Consider the following 22,804-nt stretch of genomic DNA (forward strand, 5'->3'; position numbering starts at 1 on the left):
TTTTTTTCTTTTTCTTAAAAAAGCACAACCTAATTTAGGACCTTATTTTCAAACTTTGAAAGCCAACAGCAGTGATGCTTCACACTGCAGTAGAAATTTCTAGTAGAAGCTAGTAGAACAGCTTCCAACGAATGTTTGTGTGTAGTACCTTTGCCAAAAGAATGCACAACTCAGGTATAGGTAGAGCACTCCTAAGTCATGTAAGCAGCTGGTTGACTTTCATGCACCCATAGAACAACTGCAGTTATGAACTGTAAGACAAATCCTGGCCCTTCAACAATCCCCTTCAACATGCCCAGTATGTAATTTAAAAAATGCAGGGGTTTTGGCAGCCTTTCCCCCAGCCTTGACAATATAACACACAAAGAGGGTTTTTTTAATAGGAATCTGAACTGACTGATCTCTTTGTATGTGTCTCCTAGGTGTTCAGCTGGTGGCTACTGAGGTAAAATCGATCACACATAATTATAAATGTGCACATGGATGAACTGAGAGTATTTTTCACTCTTTCTGATGGAGAAGTTTAATATTTTGCTGCAAAGAAGATTTAGTAGAAACCATATTTCTGTTTTGCACTTGCTGAAATAACACCTCTTGCTTTAAATTACATGTTCCAGAGGGATTTTTCCCAATAACTTGGAAACCTCCTTTTCCCTTCACTCTTTTAAAAAGTGCTATCTGCAACAATGAGTCATCAACTACTGCAACACAACATACTGCTCTTTTCAAGCATCTGCAGCCCTCTAAAAGAAATGTGGACCTCTTAATAATATAAAATTATTATATTTTTATATAAAAATAATATATCATTCCCTGAAATGGCTTACTGCAAAAAGAAAAATAAAATAATTTTTTATCTTGCTTAATGAAATTAGATGTGAAAATGACAGTGGAATCTCAATGCTTCTATATGAATCTTAAAAATGCTAATGCTAAGTTTAAAAATCTTAACTGTCTTCACCTTTACTTAGTTGGCTCAGAAGAATATAATACACTTCATACCTGAAAGAATATAAAATCATAACTTCTTTATGGTAGCTTTCATGGTGTATTTTGAGAGTTAAAAAAACGGGGTCAGAAGTACTACCCCTTTTAAAGTGCATTTTGGTTGTTTCCTCTCAGCTTGCCGAAGTTGCAGTAATGTACAGTTTAATGTAATTAGATTCACTGATGCATCATCCAAAATTTGGTGTAAGTTGCAACTCCATGCCTTACTAGCACATCTAGAAATATTTCATATTATAAAATTTCAACAATTCAGTTTATGAAATCAACATTTTACAAATAAAAGTAGTTCAATGAAAAGACTTTTCTCTCATTTGAGGCTACTTTTTTATTGCCTGCTTTTCTCTGGGAAAGTACACATGGATATGTATCTATAAGAGTTATCCTGATTTTTTGTTCATTTTATTTGAGTGACATTGTAGGGAAGGCTTTGTTTTCCCAGCTTATTGAAAGAAGTGGCAAAAACTGCAATTCTCTCACCTCCTTGGGTGTCACCGCAGGCATGCGAATGTCCAATGCAAAATCTGACAGACCAAAGGAAATCACCGGCTGGTCGCTTCCAAGGCATTCACTAGAAATAGATCTGCTAGTATATTTATATCTTAAAAGGAAGGAAGAAAGATTTTTTTTTTTTAGGTATTGATTTTTGTTATGTCTTTCTTAAAAGAAGGGTCGTTAGAGAACTAGTAAAGAAGTTAGACAATGCTGAGTAGTTCCAGGAGTGATCTGAAAAATTCACTCCATCAAAAGCTGAGGAAAACATCTTAAGTTATGCAGCACTTACTGAAGTAATTCCTTATCTGAGCAATCAGATGACTGGTTTGGAAAATGTTAGTTGAAAACCTATTATCTCATCCTAATAATTGTCTGAGGTACATGGATGTACAGATAGAGAATTAGTTCACTACAGTATGTCAAGTACTATCAATAAATCACAAGAGTTTTGGGTTGGTTTTTTTTTGAGACTATGATTTATAATTCTATACAGATTAAATTTAAATTACATGCCAAGGGGCAACGTTTAATTCAAACACTTTGGTATTTATAGCAACTTCTATGCTACTATAACTAGCAAAGTAAAACAGTAAACTTGGCAACATCAAACAAATATCAAAGTCTGTACTGAATACAAGATATAACCGAACCATAAGAAAAATGTAGACTGAATGGTAAGATGTGAGGTGATGCAACACCGATACAAGTTTTGACTATGTATATTCATGTACAGAAGTGGCATGGTATCCAACCTCAATAACAGTAAAATCCTTTTTCCAGGAGCTAATAGGCTACTTCTCTTGTCCACACTACATTAAAGTTTACCCATGGAATTTCAAATCCAAACAACCCCTCAATTTCTCAGGACTGTTCGGGTTAGTTGATGTTTTCCTGTTAAGACATTATCTTATCCTGCAATCTAACTCCAGCATCTGAAATTTACTTCTTAGCCTCAAAGACAGTTGTAATGTTAACTAAAAATGTTGTATTAGTTGCCATTTTATCCATATATGCATCACCTTTAATGAGCAATCCTATGGATAAAACGAGTTTCTGTCTCCAGTATGACGACAGTGCCATTTCAAAAGTGCAAAAAGAAAATTCAGAGCAATGATCAAAACCTAACACATTTTTATCTAAGACATGCTTTTTCATACTTTGGTAATATTGTGACCGCATGCATTCAACATGTCGTATTTTCCTACATAACCCACCTCTTGAAGACTGAAAGTGGGTCTCTGAAACCCAAACAGATGTTTTGAAACAGAAGAACCAGTATTAGCAGGTTGTTAACAAAGCCAGCCATGTCCACCCTGCTATTTCTGGCCTGATTAAGTAAGCAGAAAAAGGGCAGTGCAGTTCTATTAGCTGTGATCCTGACAATCAGGGGGGAGCTACAGCAGTATTATTTCACTACTTCATTATTATGTGCTCTGCAGGCATCCTCCAGCTTCTGACAGACCATCTGTCTTGGAAGGTGATACACTGTAAATCAGGAAGGTAGATGATACTATGTTGTCTTTTTTTATTAGATATAAAAAACTGTTGAAAAATCTTCCCTTGCAGATAAATGATACTGTTCTTCTGTCCACTTAAGGAGCTGAAAAGGACTAGCACTCCTGATGCTTTCTGCCCAGGTTGTGCAGTTAAATCTGCACGTTACTTATCAATCCACAGCGCTGGAGACTTCAAGTGGCATCACAGAAACCAGCATCAGTCATCCTTCAGAACCTGTAAAAAGAGAACGAGCTTAAGGATGACTAACACATTAGGGCATTAGTTCTCAGCAATTCACTGTTGAGGCATTTTAATACATTAGTAAGTTCCTTCATGACCTTTAGTCCAGCCCAGTTAAGACTCAATTGGTTCTGCTGATTCCTCCTTTTTTTTTTCCCTTCCCTGCATACATGATCAGAAACAGACACATTTCATTTTGATATACAAAATGTACTCTCAAACGTATTTTACATGATGGGAAGATATATAAAAACCTCCTCAATACGTAAAATGCAAAGCATGGAGTATTTCAGATATGCAAACGCTAGTATATTGTGTTCTACAACTGGGAGGTGGGGGGGGGGGGGAAATAGCACCAACTTGACATAGCAAGAATCAAGTTTAGTAAATTTTATTAACTATCACCAAATGTTTCTGCACATATTGCAGACTGGGAGAATATTTTACTTTTAATTCAACATGTAATAAATCATTATGTCATTAATAAGTATTATTTCTTATGTACTTTAGCTACTTTTTATATCCATTTCAGGAAACAAATATTTAACAAATATTTTTGGAAATACAGTAACCAGAATTGTTGACATCAGACTGCTTTCTATTAGTTGAGTAGTTTTCTATCCTTTCATACATTGAGGGTATGTCAGTGTAACCCATTAATCTCCCCCCGTTCAACTTCCCCATTTTAGTTGACCCAGTATTTAATTCCAAAATTTTTTGTATTTATTAACAATTATGCTAGAAAATTACACCATGTCTTACTGAAGACATATATATTAATTAGTATTCTTTTATTTTCTGAGAATTCCAGTTTTGCAGAAGGGAAGTTTCAAGCCATAATCAAAATCTTTTAACTCCACTATGTAGTAGGTCTAAATTAGTATAAATAGAATATACTAAAGAGTGTAGTAGTATATAAATACTAATAAGAAAAAACCCATCCAAATTAAAATATCTTCCAGCCCTTGGAAAATATAGTCAAAATACTATCACAAGGATGAAACAGAAAGTAAGGATTCTGACATGAAACCAATGAAAATCCATATATAAATAAATAAATTCCACTCAATCACTCCCATTTCAAGTCACATGTACCAAAAAGGCCTCTTAAAAATCTTAAACTAAGAAGCCATACTGGCTAAACAGTCAGTGTCTGCTGTTGAACAGCTACACTAGATTTGCATTGGACTAATCACAAGATTAAAAAAATCTGCTGATGTTAACCAACATTAAACTTGCAAATTTTATTCACTGAAGGACGGTAAAAAAATTTAGACTCAAACTACTGAAAATAAATACACAGTAGTTTCCAGCTTGCCAAAAATTATGCCAAGGCTGTCTAAAACCATTAATGCAAGCAATGATATAACCTTACTTCCTTTTTTAATGTAAATTTTCATGTCTCTACTTCCTCATTAGAAGAAGTAACTGAAATAGTTTTCACTGGTAAACTATACAAATCTGCAACACATACCAAGGACTGTGCTGTGATGAAGGCCAAAAATAACTTAAAAACAAACAAACAAACAAGACTAGTGTTACATGCTGATATACTTCACATAAGTTAACTATAATAACATAAGGCTTCACTACTTTCATTCTGTAAGGAATAACTACACAAGAGTAACTGTTCAGTGTCTTTGTAAACTACCTGACTTGATGTTCTACTATCTGCCTTTAGTTGTATTACGCAAGAAATTCTTCCTTTTTTTCCTATACCGTAGTGGAAATGCACTTGACAAGCAAGAAATCTAAAACACAGGGACAGGAATAATACAATAAATTGTAACACACACAGAACTACAATATTCTAATTTTTTTTTTTTAATGAAAATATATTTTCCTATAACTAGAAATAAGAATAAATGCTTAGTTTCCACTGCCTTCACTAAATCTGAGATCTGTTACATCAAGTCTGTTACAAACATCTACAAGGTATTCAATTTAGTAAAGGAGATTAATTTCATATAAAAGAAATAAAAGAAAGGAACTAAGAAACCAGACTAATAGTCCGTCCACATCTGAAATACAAGGGCTTCTTTAAAGCAGCTTTCAATTGTCATTACATGTTAAGCGTGGTAATAGCAAAAATCACTAGAACACATCTTAATGTTAAGAGAATACGTGACAATTTGTGGCTGACCACAGGAGGTGGGGGTAAAGCAGTAATTTGGAACAGCCTAAAAAACCGAAGAAATTAAGCTGTTGTGACATAAATATATATTTGTATTTCAACCTTAAAAATGGTCCCATTTCATCCCCAAGTAGTTTTTATGGTTTATCAGCTGGATGACTATGAAATATGAAGTTTAATGAACCTAATACTTCAGATTAGGTCCCTGCACAATGAAATTTTACACTTGGAAAGAAGGGAAGGGAAAAAATTTAAGAAGGCAGAACTACCCTGAAGTCATTCCAAAGTAATTTTAGGTATGATACAATAAAGAAGAATATAAGATGAGGAAAAAAAGTGAGGATGAGAGATAAGATTACATAATTAAGGTTCATTATGTGGACATCTAGAAACCACTGTTATGCTTTCAATTTGGGTTAAGAGATCCCAAGGGAACTGAACTAATAAAGTAAAAAGACATAATTAATGACAAAAACTAAAGTGAAAGTAGATAAAGGGAGATGAAAATTAGATTGGGCAATGCAAACATGTTATTTTATCTCATATGTTCTACCCAATCAAAGCAAAAAATAAGGGATTAAAGAGGAAAAAACCAAACTAGCCTGAAGCAACTACTACAAAGACTGAATGGGGGTGGGGGGAAGGAGAGGCGGGGAAGAAGCTGGAATTCAAAATAGAATGCAAAACAGAGTAGCAATATAGCAATGTGACATTATACAAATTAGAAGTGTGTCTTTTAAAAGCATAGAGATTAATTTCCAAAGATCAGCTACATAAATTTTTGTATTAACCACAAGTTTATAAACCACATTATAGTATTTTCTTATTTTATGTTTAGTCACTAGAACATCTTATATACAGTACCATGAGAACAAGCCACAAACAGAAACCACACCCTCAACCACCACTACCTTCAAAGAAAAATTAGAAGATCAAAATTCATGGGGATTAATATCCAAGTCTATCACAGGCAGTAATTCCTCATACATGAATCTCTGTTTCTTATGCACTGAATATGTGCATAATAATGGAAATGAGTAAGGACTCCTTATGTTCTGTCTTCAGCTAGAACAAAGTTCACATTTTGTCTTAGGCAAAATTTTAAGCTTAGCCAACAACTGGGTATACAAGCAGTAGCCAGCTCAACAAATAAACTGCAGCTGGTCATCCCAGTTGCAACACTTTGCTTCTAGTAACACAGGCGAATCAATATGTTGTGGGATCTGCTTAGATATTAATTAACACACTAAATGTAATTAGCCACATTGTAATTGTGAATTACAATTCACAGGCAACTGCTGGCCTTCTATCACAACAGAACAAGTGTGAGCATACAGCTGGGGTGATAAAGGATCCTCCTGCTTGTGCAGCAACCCATACTGGATTTGGCATTTTGGTATATGTATTAAACATATATTTTAAAAATTAAAATGGTAGCTTTTCAAATATAGCTTGCCTCTTGGTTTAATTTATATTGTGCAAATTCCTATCTTCTGCTACCAACAAAAACCTCAGATATTAATACCAAAGGAAAAATAAAAAAAGATAAATATGATTGCTCTTAATGCCGTTTTTCTGAAACTCCTCCAAAATGCTGAGTATAAGTATGATGCCTATTTTTAGAAGAAATATTTTATAAAGAAACCTGTTACCCAGTCCATCACAGGAAGAACAATATTAATACATTAAATAAAGGACTGTGATTTGAATTTTCTTGTATGCATTACAGCAGTGAAACTGGATTCTTTCTAACAGGATTTACGCTTTGAATGCCTTCCTAATATGATGAAAATTAGACGTGTATTTCTTTCCCTATTTAACTAGAAGAATAAAACTAATAAAATGGTAATTAATCCTTAAAAGGATTGTTTATAAGGACAACACAACATATAAAAAAAGTTCAATACTTGAATCTAAGCTTATTTTGAGAGATTCTGATGACCCATGAAGCATTTTTATAGGTTTTCTACTGGGAAAGTAAGTTCTACTTACTATCTTAAGACAGACTATCTGTACCAAGAAAATAATAAAGCAAAAACCTTCAAATGCTCCATCAATTCAGTAAGTATGGTAAATTTTACACACTAGACAGATTTTTTTGTTGTTTTGTTTTTTAAAATTAATTGAAGTTTTATACAGCAAAGAAGTGGATGAAGAACTGTCATTTACACGCTTCCCTTTGGGAGGCCAATACGTTCATGACACGACTTGCAGTTTCCTAGCTGCTATAACAAGAGAAAATCAAACCCTATGGCCCCAACCCATAAGCAAACCCTATTCATTAAACAATAATGGAAGCATTTAACTGTATTTAGTAGGCAGCTCATACAGTAGAAGTAGTTACGGAAATCACAAACAGAAGGATTCCAGGAAACAGATTATTATATATGTTTATGCAAACAAAAAACAAGGACATTATTTCTAGGGGAACAGGGCCAAAGTTTATAGAATGTATAGAAACTAAAACCAGACTCAGATTTTTTTGTGAGCCTCATGATAAGCATGAGAAAACACAGAAAAACAAAGGAAAGCGAAAAAAACCCCACAATTCAAGGTGTCAGAATTGCTGTCACCAACCTATGCACACAGCTATCGCCCTCAGCATCTCCCAAGTTGGGACTGAAGGGACAAACTTAAAAGTTTAAGCAGATTTGGTTTTGTCAGATAAACTTCTAGAATTGTTATTTTTTTAACACTGTGTGAGAACTCAGTGGAAACAGAAAAAAATGTGTAAGAAAAAAAGTGGCAGAAAAGATTTAACTACTCCTTCTCAATGTGATCTTACTGAGCAGCCTTTGCTTAAGACTTGGTTACTAGCCAACAAGTAAAGCTGTCCTACGACTACCTTCTCAGTCACATTTTCCTCCCATTTGCAAAGTAAATACTACAAATGCCACTGGTCAACACAATACACACTTAGGTTGGAGAGAAAGAAATACCTGAAAAACAAGGAATTTTAATATTGCACAATCTAGAGATACTTGCCAGGGCATTTCAGACCAAAATAAAATTAATGTTCTTTGAAATTCTGGAAACTTACATTAATTTCTGAATTCTGAATGTCAAAACACAATACACAGCTCAAGTTAAGATTTTTTACCCATTTTCTCCATCACCAGACTGTAAACTGTTTGGTATAAACTTTTTTTTAAGAACAAGGAATTGTACTTTCTTTGATAGAACAAAAATATGTAAGCAAACCACCAAAAAATAATTCTTCCCTGTTCATATTAATACAATTGTGCTTGCATTAGTAAAACAGGAGACTTCAAGCAGAAATTCACTGAATTTCACTGCTTGAAATACTCACAATCTTCTCTTGGGAGTCACAGGTATGTTTCAAAAGTCTGAAAACAAGACAGCGTGTGTTGGTTCTACCAGTTTGCATTTTAGTAGCATTTGAAAAGCATTTTATTCACATTAAATCACATTCTAATGCTTCTGCTTTGACCAGGTATCAAAACAGGAAAAATTCTCTTGTCAAGAAAGATCAACACTTTTTATAGAAAGACAACATCTTAGCAAACTGCTGATTTCATATATTGAAAAAATGAACAAACTGGATTACACTAATTACTTGCTGTCATAAGGTGACTTTACCTTTAAGGTGGTTTTGGGAGCTAAGGAAGTTGAAGTTGCTGGTGACTGACGGGAGTCTTTTCTCCTGACCAATTAATGGTCATTACTGGGAATTGACAGCAGTTTTGACCATTGAAAAGTGGGATCAACTTGTGAACCCCACCTTAAGATGTAAAGTCAGAGCTCTCTTGTTCTCTTTGTTTTCTGGCTGTGAAAGGCAACAGAGCTCCGCTGGCCTCCGGTTCCCTGCCCGGGCCGCGTGGCCCGGGCAGGGGCTGGGCTGGGCCTGCTGCCTCTCCCGGCCAGGAGACGGGGCCTGCGGGGCTTGCCTCGGGCTCTGGCCAGGCCAGGCTGGTCCCTGGCTTGGCTGCAGTTTTTGCAGTGACTGAATTCACCAGAGACTGCCGAGTAAAGAAAGAAAGGGGCTCTGAACCTGCGTCGGGCTGAGGCGCCGACTACACTTTCCAGAACAGCCATGAGAAATCTTCTATCGCAGACAGCTCCAGCTCCTGCTCCGGCAGAGATCACCGAACCATCTACAAAAGCCTGGGCAAGATTTTAACCCTTTCATTACCCAGATGAGACTTGCAGATTATTTTTTTTTTTATCAAGAGAAAGAAAAAGAGAGTAATCAACATGTAAAGAGACTTTATAAAACTATCAGAGACAGTAAAGAAAAGAATTAAGTTTCAGAAGGGGTAGAGAATAAGAAGATGCTTTATGAGCTGAAATACCTTTCTGTTGAAGCTATGGAAATGGACAATATGGTCTTGAAAAAACTCCTTTAATTCATGACAGTATATAGGGAGGAGCAGAGTGTTCGAAGTGTAAATTTTGAGTAAAAAGTAGAGTGATTGTGATACAGTGAAGTGCTGGAATAGAGTAAAGCAAAGATTTGAAGTCTTGGGAGGCAATAAGAAAACTGTTTTCTAGTGAAGCTCACAGAGACAGATGAAAAAGACTTTTGCCTTTGAATAACTCATCCTTAAAATGACATCCCTAGACTCATGGCCCATACACACCTCAGAGTGATGTGAAATGGGAGGAGTGAGCTCTGATAACAGCATTTCTGGGCAGCTGACATCAGGGCAATAGAAAACTATAGCACAAATAGTTTTCCTGTGAGAAACTCTAGATTAGCAGAAAGAGGCTTCTGTTTCTCTACAAAGACTGATGAAAAGACTCTAGCAAGAATTGGGACTGTTTTAAACACCGAAGTTCCAAAGTTTTTGTCTCTGTTGTCATGTGAACAAGGGAATGGTGGGTAGTAGGGGATAAAAAGGGTTTTCTGGAAGTTTACTCTGGTGTTCTTATTCTTGTAGTTTGTTAATAAACTTTCCTTATTCCTTTTAAGTTTTAAGCCTGTTTTGCTCTTTTTCTAATCCATATCTCACAGAAAAAAAAAAAAAAGTAATCTTTTTTTAGTTACTGGTTTAAAACCACGACACTTGCTTAAAAGGGAAAACACATAAGACGCCTCTGCTTTCATTTAATATCCAGATCCTTATCACTGGCACAATGTAATAAAACTTAAAGTCCACTGAAATACCCTTTGTTTTCCCTTTGCTACACAAAAATAGAAAATATTAAAGGGAGAATGTTTTATAGAGCTAGGATTAGCCTCCAAGGATAAAGCAGATGAGAGATCATTTCAAATACTTAAGTTCAATTATGCATTACATATGAACTATGAATTAAATTCATTGCATGTTCCTTTGCTAAGAAGAACGTTGAACTGAGGTGGGCTCGGCTACAGGGCTCTGTGAGAGACAACAGAAGCTGTCCATGTGTCAGACAGGACCAGTTCCAGTCAGCTCCAAGATGGACCTGCTGCTGCCCAAAGCTGAGCCCCTCAGCCATGCTGCTGATGCCTCTGCTACAAGGTATTTAGGAAAGGGTAAAAAAACACTGCACAGCAGCTAAGAGGGGTGAGAATAACTGAGAGAAACAACTCTGCAGAACCCCAAGTCCTTGAGGAAGGAGGAGAAGGACATGGTACAGGCACAAGGGATCACCTACAGCCCACAGAGCCCATGCCGAAGCAGGCAGATGTACCCGGAAGGAAGCTGCAGTTCCTACAAAGTCCATGTTGGAAAAGGCTCCTGGCAGGAGCTGCAGCCATGCGGGATCTAGACTAGAGCTCAGAGAAAGAACTGAAAGAACTGCTCTCAAAGAACTGAACCTATGAAAAGAACCCACGCTGGAGCAGGTCATGGAGGACTGTCTCCCACAGGAGATACCCCACTCTGGAGCAGGAAGAAAGCACTATGAACTGACTGCAACTCCCATTCCCCTGCACAACTCAGGAAATAAGAATTGAGAGTGAAGCTAAGGCTGAAAGAAGCTGGTTGTAAATATGTTCTTATTTCTCAGTATCCTACTTTGCTTAATTGCTAATAAATCAAAAAATAGAATATCCTGAGCTGGAACAGGGCCCACAAGGATCACTGGGTCCAACTCCTAGCTCTGCACACTACAGCCCCAAGAATCACACCATAGGCCTGAGAGCATTGTCCAAAGGTTTCCTGAACTTCTTGAACTTCCCACTGCAGAGACAGGCTAGGGTTTTTTTGGTGAGATTACTGAGTTGGAGCAGTTGTCAAAGGTACTAGATGAAGTTAAGCATTGGAAAAAAAAAAAAAAGAAACAGCAGGTGTAGCTAGGAGTCAGAACAGCAGTAGGAGCAGGAACACTGCTAATGCTAGGAAGCTTCTAGCTCTTCTTGGACATGGAGTTGTAATGCACCTTTATTCCTGTTGTTCTGTAAATGGTAATTCCTGGCACAGTACAACATTCTTATGAGAATGCTGGAGTGATTACTTCTACAGTTGCTATTTGCTCAGTAGGATGCTGGAATCACCTGTCAATCCAAATACTATTTATGACAACACCCCCCAACTCCAGACACATCCCCTGCAAAAACCTGTCTCAATAAGCCTTCTTTAGATAACAAATGTATGGCTACTAGAAATAAAAATAACAAAACCAAAGAATTTTGTTCTAACCCCTTTAATTGTATGTCTTTTTCAAGTAATTCCAGGTAAAAATCTGGAACATCTTCCCATATATCTAGTCTAGGTCATGTAGTTAAACTGAGATTTACAGCATTGTAACTTCATAGAAGTTACAAGCAATTTCAATTAATGAAAATAAGTCAAAAGAAGTTTGTTAGAGTTCATTACAAAAGTAATGTTATAGCCTTTCCTTGGTCCACGTGGCAGAGATAACACCACCTCTTAATTAAGGAAAAGGATAATGAAGAGAGTAGAAGATGAAAACCAAGCCAGTGAATCCAATTCCATTTAGTACTTGTTAAACTAAGTAACATAAGATCCATGCTAAAAGCAGGTAAGTGAATCCTCAACTATTATAGGCCTTTTTATGGCACATTTTTTACTAGTTAAACACATTGTCTTCAAAACTAATATCCATAGGAGTAAAAGAAAGAATTCTGTAAACATAAAAATAATGCTAGAAATCAAGCACCTCTAGAGATACAAACTTTCAGTATCACAAAATATAAAAATGCTCATTCTAAGGAAATTGAACACAATAAAACAGAACAGTTTTTCAGCAGAACAAGTCTTAACATTATGTGAAATTAAAAAGAAGTATAAAGGTAAATACAACACAATTGCCTGTGATTATACTAGCCTTAGGTTTTTCTATGAAGTACCTAAATATAAATATAGTATATACTAGGACATAAATGCATAATTAAGGAGAAGCCCAGGTTTATTGGCTAGAAGGCACCATTACACATGGGAAAATGAGTTCACAAGAGAAAACGGAAGAAAAATTAAGCATACCAGAAAGCAAGAAAAAGGGAAAGAAAACCAGAAATGAAAACCAGTTCAAGAAAGAGTGCTGAGAACATACCCTGCTCCATTGCTATGCACAAAATGTTCAACGCCATGACAGAAGTCAGGAAAAGGGACTCCACACTGGAGCAAGTGATTGTGTTCTAAAGGAGGCTTCAGCCTATGGAAACCCCACACCAGAACCAGCTCTCGGCAGGTCCTGTGGCATGTATACAGGTATACCCATTGTGACAGATGCACATGTCCCCTTAGCCAAACAGCAAAGTTTGCAGAGAAGAAAAAGATCTGAGCCATTAAAGGGCCAAGAACTCCAGTTTTATCTGCTCTCTGAAAACCCACAAAGGAGCAGAGTGACACAGTGAGTATCCATGCTTATGAGCTTGGAACACTGATCATGCAATTAAAAAATGAATAGCGAGTAGCTTTTCCAAGGATCATTTGTCAAGGAACAAAGGAAGTTATGGGCACAAGGAGTCTCATGCACGCTTTTCGCATTGTATACAATGTGACTATGAGCAAACCACGTTATTCCATAAATATGTGAAGCCTAAGTGAGTCTTCTTTGAGTTCTCCTTGCCAGGCAGTGTGGCAGTGATCTCCCCTCAGTGGCCTCTCAAGGTTGCTCCTTGAAGCAGAGAGGTTTTTTAAGTGACGGATATCGCATATAGCCTTGGTAGAACAGTAACTTTGATTTGTTCCTGGTAATTTTGTATTATTGCTCAAATGGTTGGTCACACAGTAACAGAGTGAACTTAGGCACCAAACTGTACTTCACAGTTTTAAAACAGCTTATTAGTAACTCTTTTGTTAAAACCCTTTGACAGTGGTGCATTAAATGATCTAAATTGTGTCAATTCATGACACCCATTAGGAGAAGTGGCCTTGCAGTCTTCTCACACTAGAGAAGTCTCATCTGTAAAGATTGTAGCTAAGGAGAGGACTCAAATTTTATCAGTTCTTGAGGGATTATATCCCATATGCCACAGGAGGGGACCTTGCATGGGAGCAGGGGAGAGGGAAGGAGTCCATTGCAATGTTAGATCCTATGGCCTGGTCCAAAGGGACAGGGGTTGGAGACTTAATGGAAAAACCTTTAATTTGCTGTAATTGGTGATTTGCATTTTATGTTACAGGAATTCCTATAAAAGGAATTTTATTCCTACCTCAACCAGCGGTGGATAAGCCTCACACAAGTTAGCGCCAAGTGCAGCTGTGACCTGACCTGAGCTGGCTTTTGCACCCAGTAACTCCCCACAACACACTACCTCTCTGTCCTGAGCATTCAACAAACAAATGGAGTTCCAAGTCATGGACTGAATGAACTCAGTGAAAGTTTGTGGGCATTTTACAAGGGGTGGTCTTATTTAGGGTGGTCCATACATGAAGGATCTGTGTATACATCAAAAGACTGGAAGTGGTGTGTAGGCAGTGAGGATAATAAGGATGTATTGGGTAACATGGGACCTGAACATATGAACAGTACAGAACTGGGGATGGGTTTGTAGGTGTAATTTGTACTGATTTGGGCTTGGACAAAGTACATTTTCTTCCAAGAAGCTTATATCAACTCATGCTCTGGATTTGTAAGCAAATCAGGACTGAAAACATGCTTCAGCTGTTGCTGAGAAGTGGTTACATGGAGCCAAAGCCTTCCCAGCTTCTAATACCACTGTACCAGTGAGAAGGCTAGGGGGGGACACAGCCAGGCCAGCTGACCCTAACTGGCCAAAGAGATATCCCATACCACACAAAGAAGGACTGTGGGGACATTTGGAGTGATGGCATTTGTCTTCCCAAAAAAACACTACATGTGAAGGAGCCCTATTTCTTGCAGGTGATGAACACCTGCTGATAGCAAGGAGGATACGAATTCCTTATTTTGCTTTGCTTGTGCACACAGTTTCTGTTGTCCCTGTCCTCATCTCAACCCCACGAGCTTTCTCATTTTCTTGTGACTGTCTTGCCCAGCCTACAGGGGGCCAGGGAGAGAAGATCTATGTGGTGCTGACATGCCTCCCAGCCTTAAATCACAACTAGTTTTGTTTATTTGCCATCTCCGTAACACAAAACAAGCCAAGAGAAATAACCATGAAGGGGAAAACAAATAACTAGTATTAGTGTCTAAACCACTGTGAACATATTCCCTGCTCTCTACAACCTCCACCCCACCCTCCTGATAAGATTTCCTTGTAGAAATGTATTTTACTCTGGTTCTTGGAGTATGAAGGAGGATTCCCAAGCTTCTTCATTTGCAGAGTAAAATGAATCCAATGTTCTTCCCTGGAAAATGCTATTCAGCTATACATCACTAGGACTGAAAAGATGATACATGAAAAACAGTAGGATACCCAACCCAACATCTAATTTTTAGACTCAATCCCCCCAAAAAACTGTTTTACTACGAAAAATATTATACTTGTAGAAGAAAGATATATGAAATTGGAACTGTGCCAGGTTGGGCAAGACACTTTATCCCTCCTGGATACTGAATTTAAAAAAAAAAATTACATTGTATTTTTATAGAAATACTTGTTTTCAAAACATAGGTGAGTCAAAAGACACTTAACTCCCTTTTCAATAAACTGCATGGGCAGAAAAATCTTTTAAGACTTTCCAGTAATTCTACTATCTGTTTTGTCTCATGCAACATCAGGGTTTGACTTACGAGGAAGAATATCTTCACATTTCTTTTACTTCCTTTAATTGTTCAGTCAAAAGTACGTATGAGAGAGGAAAATGTATGTAAAATCTACAGTACCTTGTCCCTCAGCATAGCAAAAACTATTAAGGCAATAAACTATTTACACAATTAGTTTTCACATGTGAGAGCAATGGTAAGTGCAATTTTAAAAGCTTACTTATACACTAGTTACTCCTGTTTCTCAGTAACACTGGGCTTTATTCATTCTGAAAATCTTGCCTGGCATTTAAAAAAAAAAAGTAAATGTCAACAGCCATGAGTCATACATATTTTCTCTCTCCCAGGGCATGTTCAGTAATTTCAAAAATTTCAAGTTATCTCAATTTTAGATTACCTTAGCTAAAGGAAATACATTACTGTCAGTATTACTCACAGCACAGTTTAAAAGCAGACCTATCCTTGAATGAAATGAAGAGAAATCAGATACCTTTGAATACAAAAGGAGGAAAGAGAGGCTACTACTGAAGGAAATCCTTCATGCTACCAGATGAGGTCCCTACAAGTGCCAAAAATTAAGAGTATAACTTTGCCTTATAAAGATCTGACACCTATTAGACAATCTGCAAGAAAGTACTCCAAACTTTAAAATGGTACAAGTTCCCTTATAGCAAAAAAACAAAAAGAAAAACATTTTGTGATTTCAAAATCTGTTGATAGACACACATTCATTGACTTAAATTATCAACCATAAAACTTCAAATATTTCAAATAAAAAGCATAAATATTAAGAAACAAAATTTTGTTCTGTGACAGACAACTGCACACCTTTGAGAGTGAAGAACTGCAGCAAGTGGGAAGAACAAAACCACATCACACATACACACACACAGGACTGCAATCCCATTCAACATTGTCAAAAATGAACTAGATTTCACATATGTACAATTCAGTTCTTGTATATGTACACATACAAAAGTTCAGTCCACCAATAAAAGAAATGAAACAAGAAGAAAATTTTAAAAAAGTTTTGCTGTAGACTAAAGTTCCTCAGAACTGGGTAGAACCAGATTTCATGTCAGCTTGATTTGGTTTTGGTGTTTATAATAAAATTTAAAGCTACATAAAAAATGATCATCTGTTCTCATTCTTAGCAGACCAGTACACTCCACCCATATATTTTCAGGCAGGTATCCCATACATTTTAGTCGGGATACACACACAAGTTTTTTTGCCATTTTTGCAATTATTTGTGGCCGGTAAGGCTCTTTTCCGGTTTTAAATAGAATCTTGCACAGAATGGGTTAAAATCACAATATAGGAATCAATGCCTTTACTTGATACTGATTACTGTTTTCTACAAAAATCTGACAGACATGGGTATAAGACTAATCATCATACTGCCCTTCCTATACCACTCCACAAAATCCTCTAGCTTTTTATTTTCTGACTCCTACATAATGGCCATGGATTTCAGGTTGAAGGAGAATCTTAAGACTTAGCTTGTACTTAGCTAATTTGTTGAAATTAATTCAGCTGAAAAGCATTTCTGCAATACACAGTTTGAACAGAACCTAAATAGTCTGATTTAATGATTTCTGAACCTGTACATCAAAAAGCAAAAAATTTAAGCTCTGCATTCTGCTACACAGGTTGCCTTGCTGAGATTTGCAGACATCTGGCAAGAGAAACTGGAACATGCTAGAACCCAATCTGGATTTTTTAGCTTTCAAAGTATAACCACTACCCACTGAAAATTAAAATGAAATTTAAGATGTACTCAAAACCTCCAATAGGAAACAGGAAAAAAAAAGTTTACTTTTCCTAACCAAAGTACCTGTGAATCCTACTCACATCTGGACTCCTGAATTCCACTATAGGGAAGGAAATGGAAGATAATTCAAGAGCTATAAATCTCTTCAGTATTGTTGTGATTTAAGCCCAGCTGGCAAAGGACTCAGTATTTGTCTTATTGCTTATGCCCACTCTTACAGACCCTATATTGGTGTTGCAAGTGAATTACCACCCCCACATACAACAGTGGTAAATATGTAGCTATTTAAATGCCAAGTTTGATAAATTTTTTTAATTTGGAAAATAAAAAAATTATTAGGTAATTATTAAAATACCTATAATTAATATATTGTGTTAATATAATTGAATTACCTAATAATTAGGCAATGAAATTATTATTAAATTATTATTGCCTTTTGTTTCAGAATGAAGTCTCTTTCCTGTGCTATTCTATCTGTCAGGTGATTATTTTGATTAGCTGAAAAAGCAGCAACTAAAAAAGCTGTTTTCCGTGGTGACCTGTCTGTTGTTAAGCACCTTGCGCATGCCAGCATGGGAGTATACTTCTCTAGGACGTGTTTGTTATGTAACACCTCCTATGAAAGAACAAAGTGAGTGGAAATACAAAATTTATTTGGAATTGATCCACTATTAGAGGAGGGGATGGAGCAGTTTCACAGACAACAAACTGAACATCATAGGAAGAAACCTCTCAAAGATCATTTTAACTACAGGCCAGCTCAAAAGCCCTACTACTTTTCCCCTAACATTATTCTATTTTGAGATTATGTTATGGAATAGAGGTAAAATCAACCTAAACAAAACAGCTTACAGGCTGAAGCGAATTTTTGTGATTCACCTACATTTGTCTAGTTCACTTTCCTCCAGAACTGCCCACTCTTCTAATTGGACATATATGACTGTCCTTAACCGCTAGGGGCATATAGAATACAAGTAGCAAACAGAGAAACCTATACTTACAGGACCTTTTAACAACTTTTCTGCTAGTTTGCTTAACAATATTCAACTACTTATTTAACAATAACAATACAAACAAACAAACCACAAACAGACATCCTGGAGAAAAGAGGAAGAGGTGTTTCTTTAAAGATTGGCCTTTGCTGGAACAGGACAAAGGGAAAGCCTCAGAACACCTGGCACAACGCTCACCCAGCAGGGTAGGGCAGGCAGGGGGCCAGAGAAAGTGCAGGAGCATCTGCAGGGGATTGAAACAGCCCTGGGAAGCGACCACAGGGACCAGGACTGGCAAACAGGGAGCAGGTTTGTTCAGCCTTGAGAAAAGAACGTTTGTGGGAATTCTTATCACTGTGGGCTACAAAGAAGGAGACTCCCCTTTCACAAGGAATCACAAGGAAAAGACGAGGGGTAACGGGTATAAATTACTCCTGGGAAGATTCTGTTGGACAGCAAAGGAACATTTGTCGTAATAAGAACAATCAGCCCTTGAAATAATCACCCCTGGGATGTGATGGATTTCCCAAGGTTGGATTCTTTTAAGATCCACTGGACAAGGTGCTGGTGATCGTGACTGGACTATGCTTTTGCCAGGAAGATTGCATCAGATTATCCTTAAGGTCCCCTTCCAACCTGTTATCCTGTGACTCTTGCAAGAATGATTAAAAAAAACAACCCAAAATACCCACACTGGGTCCCAGTTTTAAAAATTAATAATTTAATTTAAAAATTAATAATTTAAATTAAAAACTAAATTAAAAAATTAAAAATTTTAAAATATCCCATGTCACTTTATTTTCCTACCCCAACAAATTCTGTAAGTAGTAACAAAAAGCTTTTTAGTACTCAGCCAGTACATGAATTCCTACCCAAAACAAAACAAGCACTTCTACAGAAGAAGCAATGAAATCCACAATGTTTCTGGGCTTGTCAAAAGAGGACAGGAATAAATCTTATCAAGATTAAGGGCAACAACATTCCTTTTAAAACAAAAGTAAAAACATTATCACAAACTATGAAAGGATATCACAGCTACTGCAAGCTGATGGACTCGTCCCTTTGACATAAAAAAAAAATGATGCATGCTAAATATTTCTTATTAATTAGATAAGATGAAACTTTGGAGCAAGATTTTAATTTATCTGAGAAATAAAGTGTGTAAAATCAACAGTCAGTTATTCAAACTAAATAGCATGTGGAAGGAAATTCAAGCCCTCTGCAAAATATCAGCAAGCCAAATTTCAGAAAGGGTTGCAATTTTTTTATGCCAGATTCTCCAAGGCAATCATCATACTGAATAATGAATAATCTTAAAAATACAGCCTATCAAAAGAGATGGGATTTGCTCATATGAGTGCAAGTCTAATCTTGTGAAGTCAGTTGCAACATCCATGAAAAGACTCACCCATGAGCATATGAATTGGAAACCTGGTTATGAGCCAAAACTACACAACCACCAACTCATAAGCACACAGGTATGTTTGCAAGAAAATGTGGCAATGACTTTTATTTCTAGTGTAACATACAGTCTTTTGCTTGTTTTTATTTTAACTATCAAGTTCATAAAGTATTTTGACATTAGTTCAGTTACAAGCTAAGAAAACTACTTTGCTATCAAAAATTTGTACGAAATTGTCATTCTTAATATTAAGAATACATTATAATGTTTCTCCTTACCACAGTAGCATGAAACATCTACAAACTAGAAATGAGACTGTCCCTCCAAAATTAGATTTGTGAAGAAACTCATTTATATGTTCATATTTTGTCTAGTTCAACTACAAACCTTTCACACAAGTGAACTTTATAAACCTGTAAAAAAAATGAAGTTTTAGATTAGTAAAAGGAAACATTTTTAAATTAACACACTAATGCTTATTAAGAGTATACCAATGAATATTTTGATAATGCCAGAACAGTTGATTTAAGGATTTCTTATGTATTACAGTGCTGATTAGAAGTTTTTCCAAATGTAACACCCACTCACCTACTTGCATGCAATAAGTTGTCACAGTAGCATTTTAGCTCCTCCTAGATCACGTCATCAGTTTCTTTAGCAAGAAGGCCCAAATTCCCCATTCCCAGTTCCCCACTCAACAACACTGATTTTTCTGACATAAGGTGAAAGCTACCAGGAGGTGAGGGGCATGGGCTAAGAAAATACAAAAGTCACATTATATAGAAATAGCAGACAATATTTTGAATAGGATTTTTCAACTGAATACTTTGGACACCATTTTTTTATATGTCTATTACTCGCTAAATTATAAATACATTATTTTGTTTTCCTAAATTTTCTTCTTTCTGGGCCAAGAAAGCGCATTTTTGCAGGAAAAGAAAAAAGATCAGTATAGAATTTTGCTGAGGCTCAAACTCTGAATCCCAACTGATTTCAGAGATGCAGTAGTTGAAAGTATTCAAGAACACATCTGAGACTAAAATAAAAAAAAAAATTCAAAGATAAATATTTTTTCAGGTCGGCATTAAAAATCATTCACAAAAATGTTTCATTGTCACATTATATGTCCTCCTTAGCCATTGGTAAAATACAGAAACAAAGCAGACTTTTAAATGTGTTTTGGTGTAAAATATGACAAGAAATTTGTAGAACAAAATTTGCCAAGTTTATGATAATGAAGAAGCAGGTCTGCTATCAGTAGACTAAACACACTATCAGGAAGTACCTACTTCTGTTGTTGAGAACAGTTGAAAGTTTTTAACTCTTATTACTATCTCAAGTTGGGAAACACTTGTTTTTCCAATGGATTACATTGTCAGTTTAATATGAGACAAGTTATTTCACTAACTAACAATACAAATCAATGTAAAATAAAAATAAAGTAGTGCTACAATAAAGGGGTTCTGAAAAAATCCAACCATGATGGAAAGGGGAGAAAGAGTTTAGTATTACGCATAAATTCCACTTCTGAAACTCTTAAGTGAGTATGAAAGCATTAGGGCATGATCCCTTGGCAGAAACATAATACATACTCCAAACTCACGTGGGAGCTTACCTGCCCTAACTCCCAAATTAAGTGCGTATGTTTCACAAACATACCATAAATCCACTGTATTCACCTAAACTGCCATCCCACAATTCACGCCTGAAATCAAGCCACAAAAGAACATGGCACAGGGAGGTGAAGATCAAGGCTAAAGTCAATAACGAAAGCCAGGTCACCAAATGACAATGAATTCTGTATTAAACAGTATAATCATCAAAGCATTTTTCAGCTACAATCAAGACATTTTTAAAGTTAGAAACAAGGGTGCAATTTACATTGCAGAACCTCCAAACCAGCAAGAAGAGATTAGTCTTCTTCCCAGGTCCAAATCACATCTTATGCTTCCCTTCCCTTTTTTCATTCAAGAGGTACCTTCAAACCCTTCCACAAGATATGCTGTAGGTCCAATATGTGCAGATCTTTTCCAAACACAGCTGTTTGCTCTTCTCAAAGATGACAGCCTCAGTGACTCAAATGTTGGATTTCTGTCTTCTTTTATCCTCCAGAAGTAGACATCCAACCACCCAACTTTTGAGTCAGACTTCAGCAGCAGGAAGGGTAATATCAATATGTCTGTTACTCAGCACACTTTTCGTAGGGTTTGGGTTGCCTCTGTAAAGGTGTTATAATTTATAAATTGCATCATAAGCAGAATTATTTCTTCTAGTTTTTAAGCAAAACCCATAAAAACTTACTGTCACAAAAATCCAGATGAGAAACCTGACTTTCAGACTGCCTTCCAAATTATCTGCTCAGCAAAAATTTTTGTAAGGACATCTGTCTTTGTATCAAGACACAGTCCAATATGGCAATCCATAGAAGTGCCAGTGCTTGCTGGCAACATGCCTGATGAAGAGGGTGGCAGGCACAGCAATGTGGGGATTGAGGGTCAGCATTCTTGTCTTCTGAATAAAGGACTCACTAATGCCACAGCAAACTTAAATTTGGATATTTTAAGGTAAGAAAAAAAAGTTGGAATTACTATGTGATGATGAAATACAAATATATGCCAGAGATACTCAAGGGGAAGTTTACTAGAGAGGAAGTTGGAAACTGGAATATGGTGGGGGGAAACTTCACCACTGAAACTTCACAGTCTAAACTGCATTTTGTATCCAATGATTAGGACTTTGCAAATTGTTAGCCAACTGTTTGTTGAAGTACTCTAAAATAACAGTATGGATTTTAGGTATATGTGTTCTTCTGAAAATAAGGCTTGAAAACTCAATGTCAATTTTCTCTCCACAAAGGTGGATTAATCTAACAGCTACTCATGTCAGCCTAGTAAGCACTTACAGGTTCCTTTGATAACACATTTTTACAATCACCTTTGTACAGCTATGTAATTATTTACTTTAAGTCACAGTGTTTGTGAGGAAAATAAAGAGCAGGAATACAGTGAATAAATGCCATTTCTAGCTAAAGCCTTCAAGGATGAAATGGTATGGTGTATCATGGGTAAAGATCGCACATCTACCACGTGATACAGAAATTAACCACACACTTCATTAGATCATTTCCTCTTGTCCTATCACTTGTTATTTGGGAGAAAAGCCTGACAGGCACCTGACTTTCAGGACAAACCTGTTTTCAGGTAGTCGTAGAGAGCCATCATAGCACA

At 36.5% G+C, this 22,804-nt stretch overlaps 1 protein-coding gene across 11 annotated transcripts in view; it reads right to left on the reverse strand.

Annotated features, from left to right (window-relative positions):
- PAM (peptidylglycine alpha-amidating monooxygenase) overlaps window positions 1-22,804 on the reverse strand; it is a 132,010-nt gene that overhangs the window by 73,874 nt on the left and 35,332 nt on the right. For 9 of the 11 annotated variants that reach the window (XM_058865363.1, XM_058865371.1, XM_058865370.1 and 6 more), the window contains exons 2-3: window positions 2,715-3,231; window positions 1,486-1,606 (exon numbers count right to left, since the gene is read on the reverse strand). In XM_058865363.1, the coding sequence (XP_058721346.1) occupies window positions 1,486-1,606; window positions 2,715-2,806 (213 nt within the window). In that variant the 5' untranslated portion in view covers window positions 2,807-3,231. The remainder of the gene's footprint in view (window positions 1-1,485; window positions 1,607-2,714; window positions 3,232-22,804) is intronic. The other 2 variants (XM_058865366.1, XM_058865365.1) reach the window with 2 other exon arrangements.

This window comes from Poecile atricapillus, chromosome Z (genome assembly GCF_030490865.1).
Source record: "Poecile atricapillus isolate bPoeAtr1 chromosome Z, bPoeAtr1.hap1, whole genome shotgun sequence".
In the NCBI taxonomy this organism is placed as follows: Eukaryota; Metazoa; Chordata; class Aves; order Passeriformes; family Paridae; genus Poecile; species Poecile atricapillus.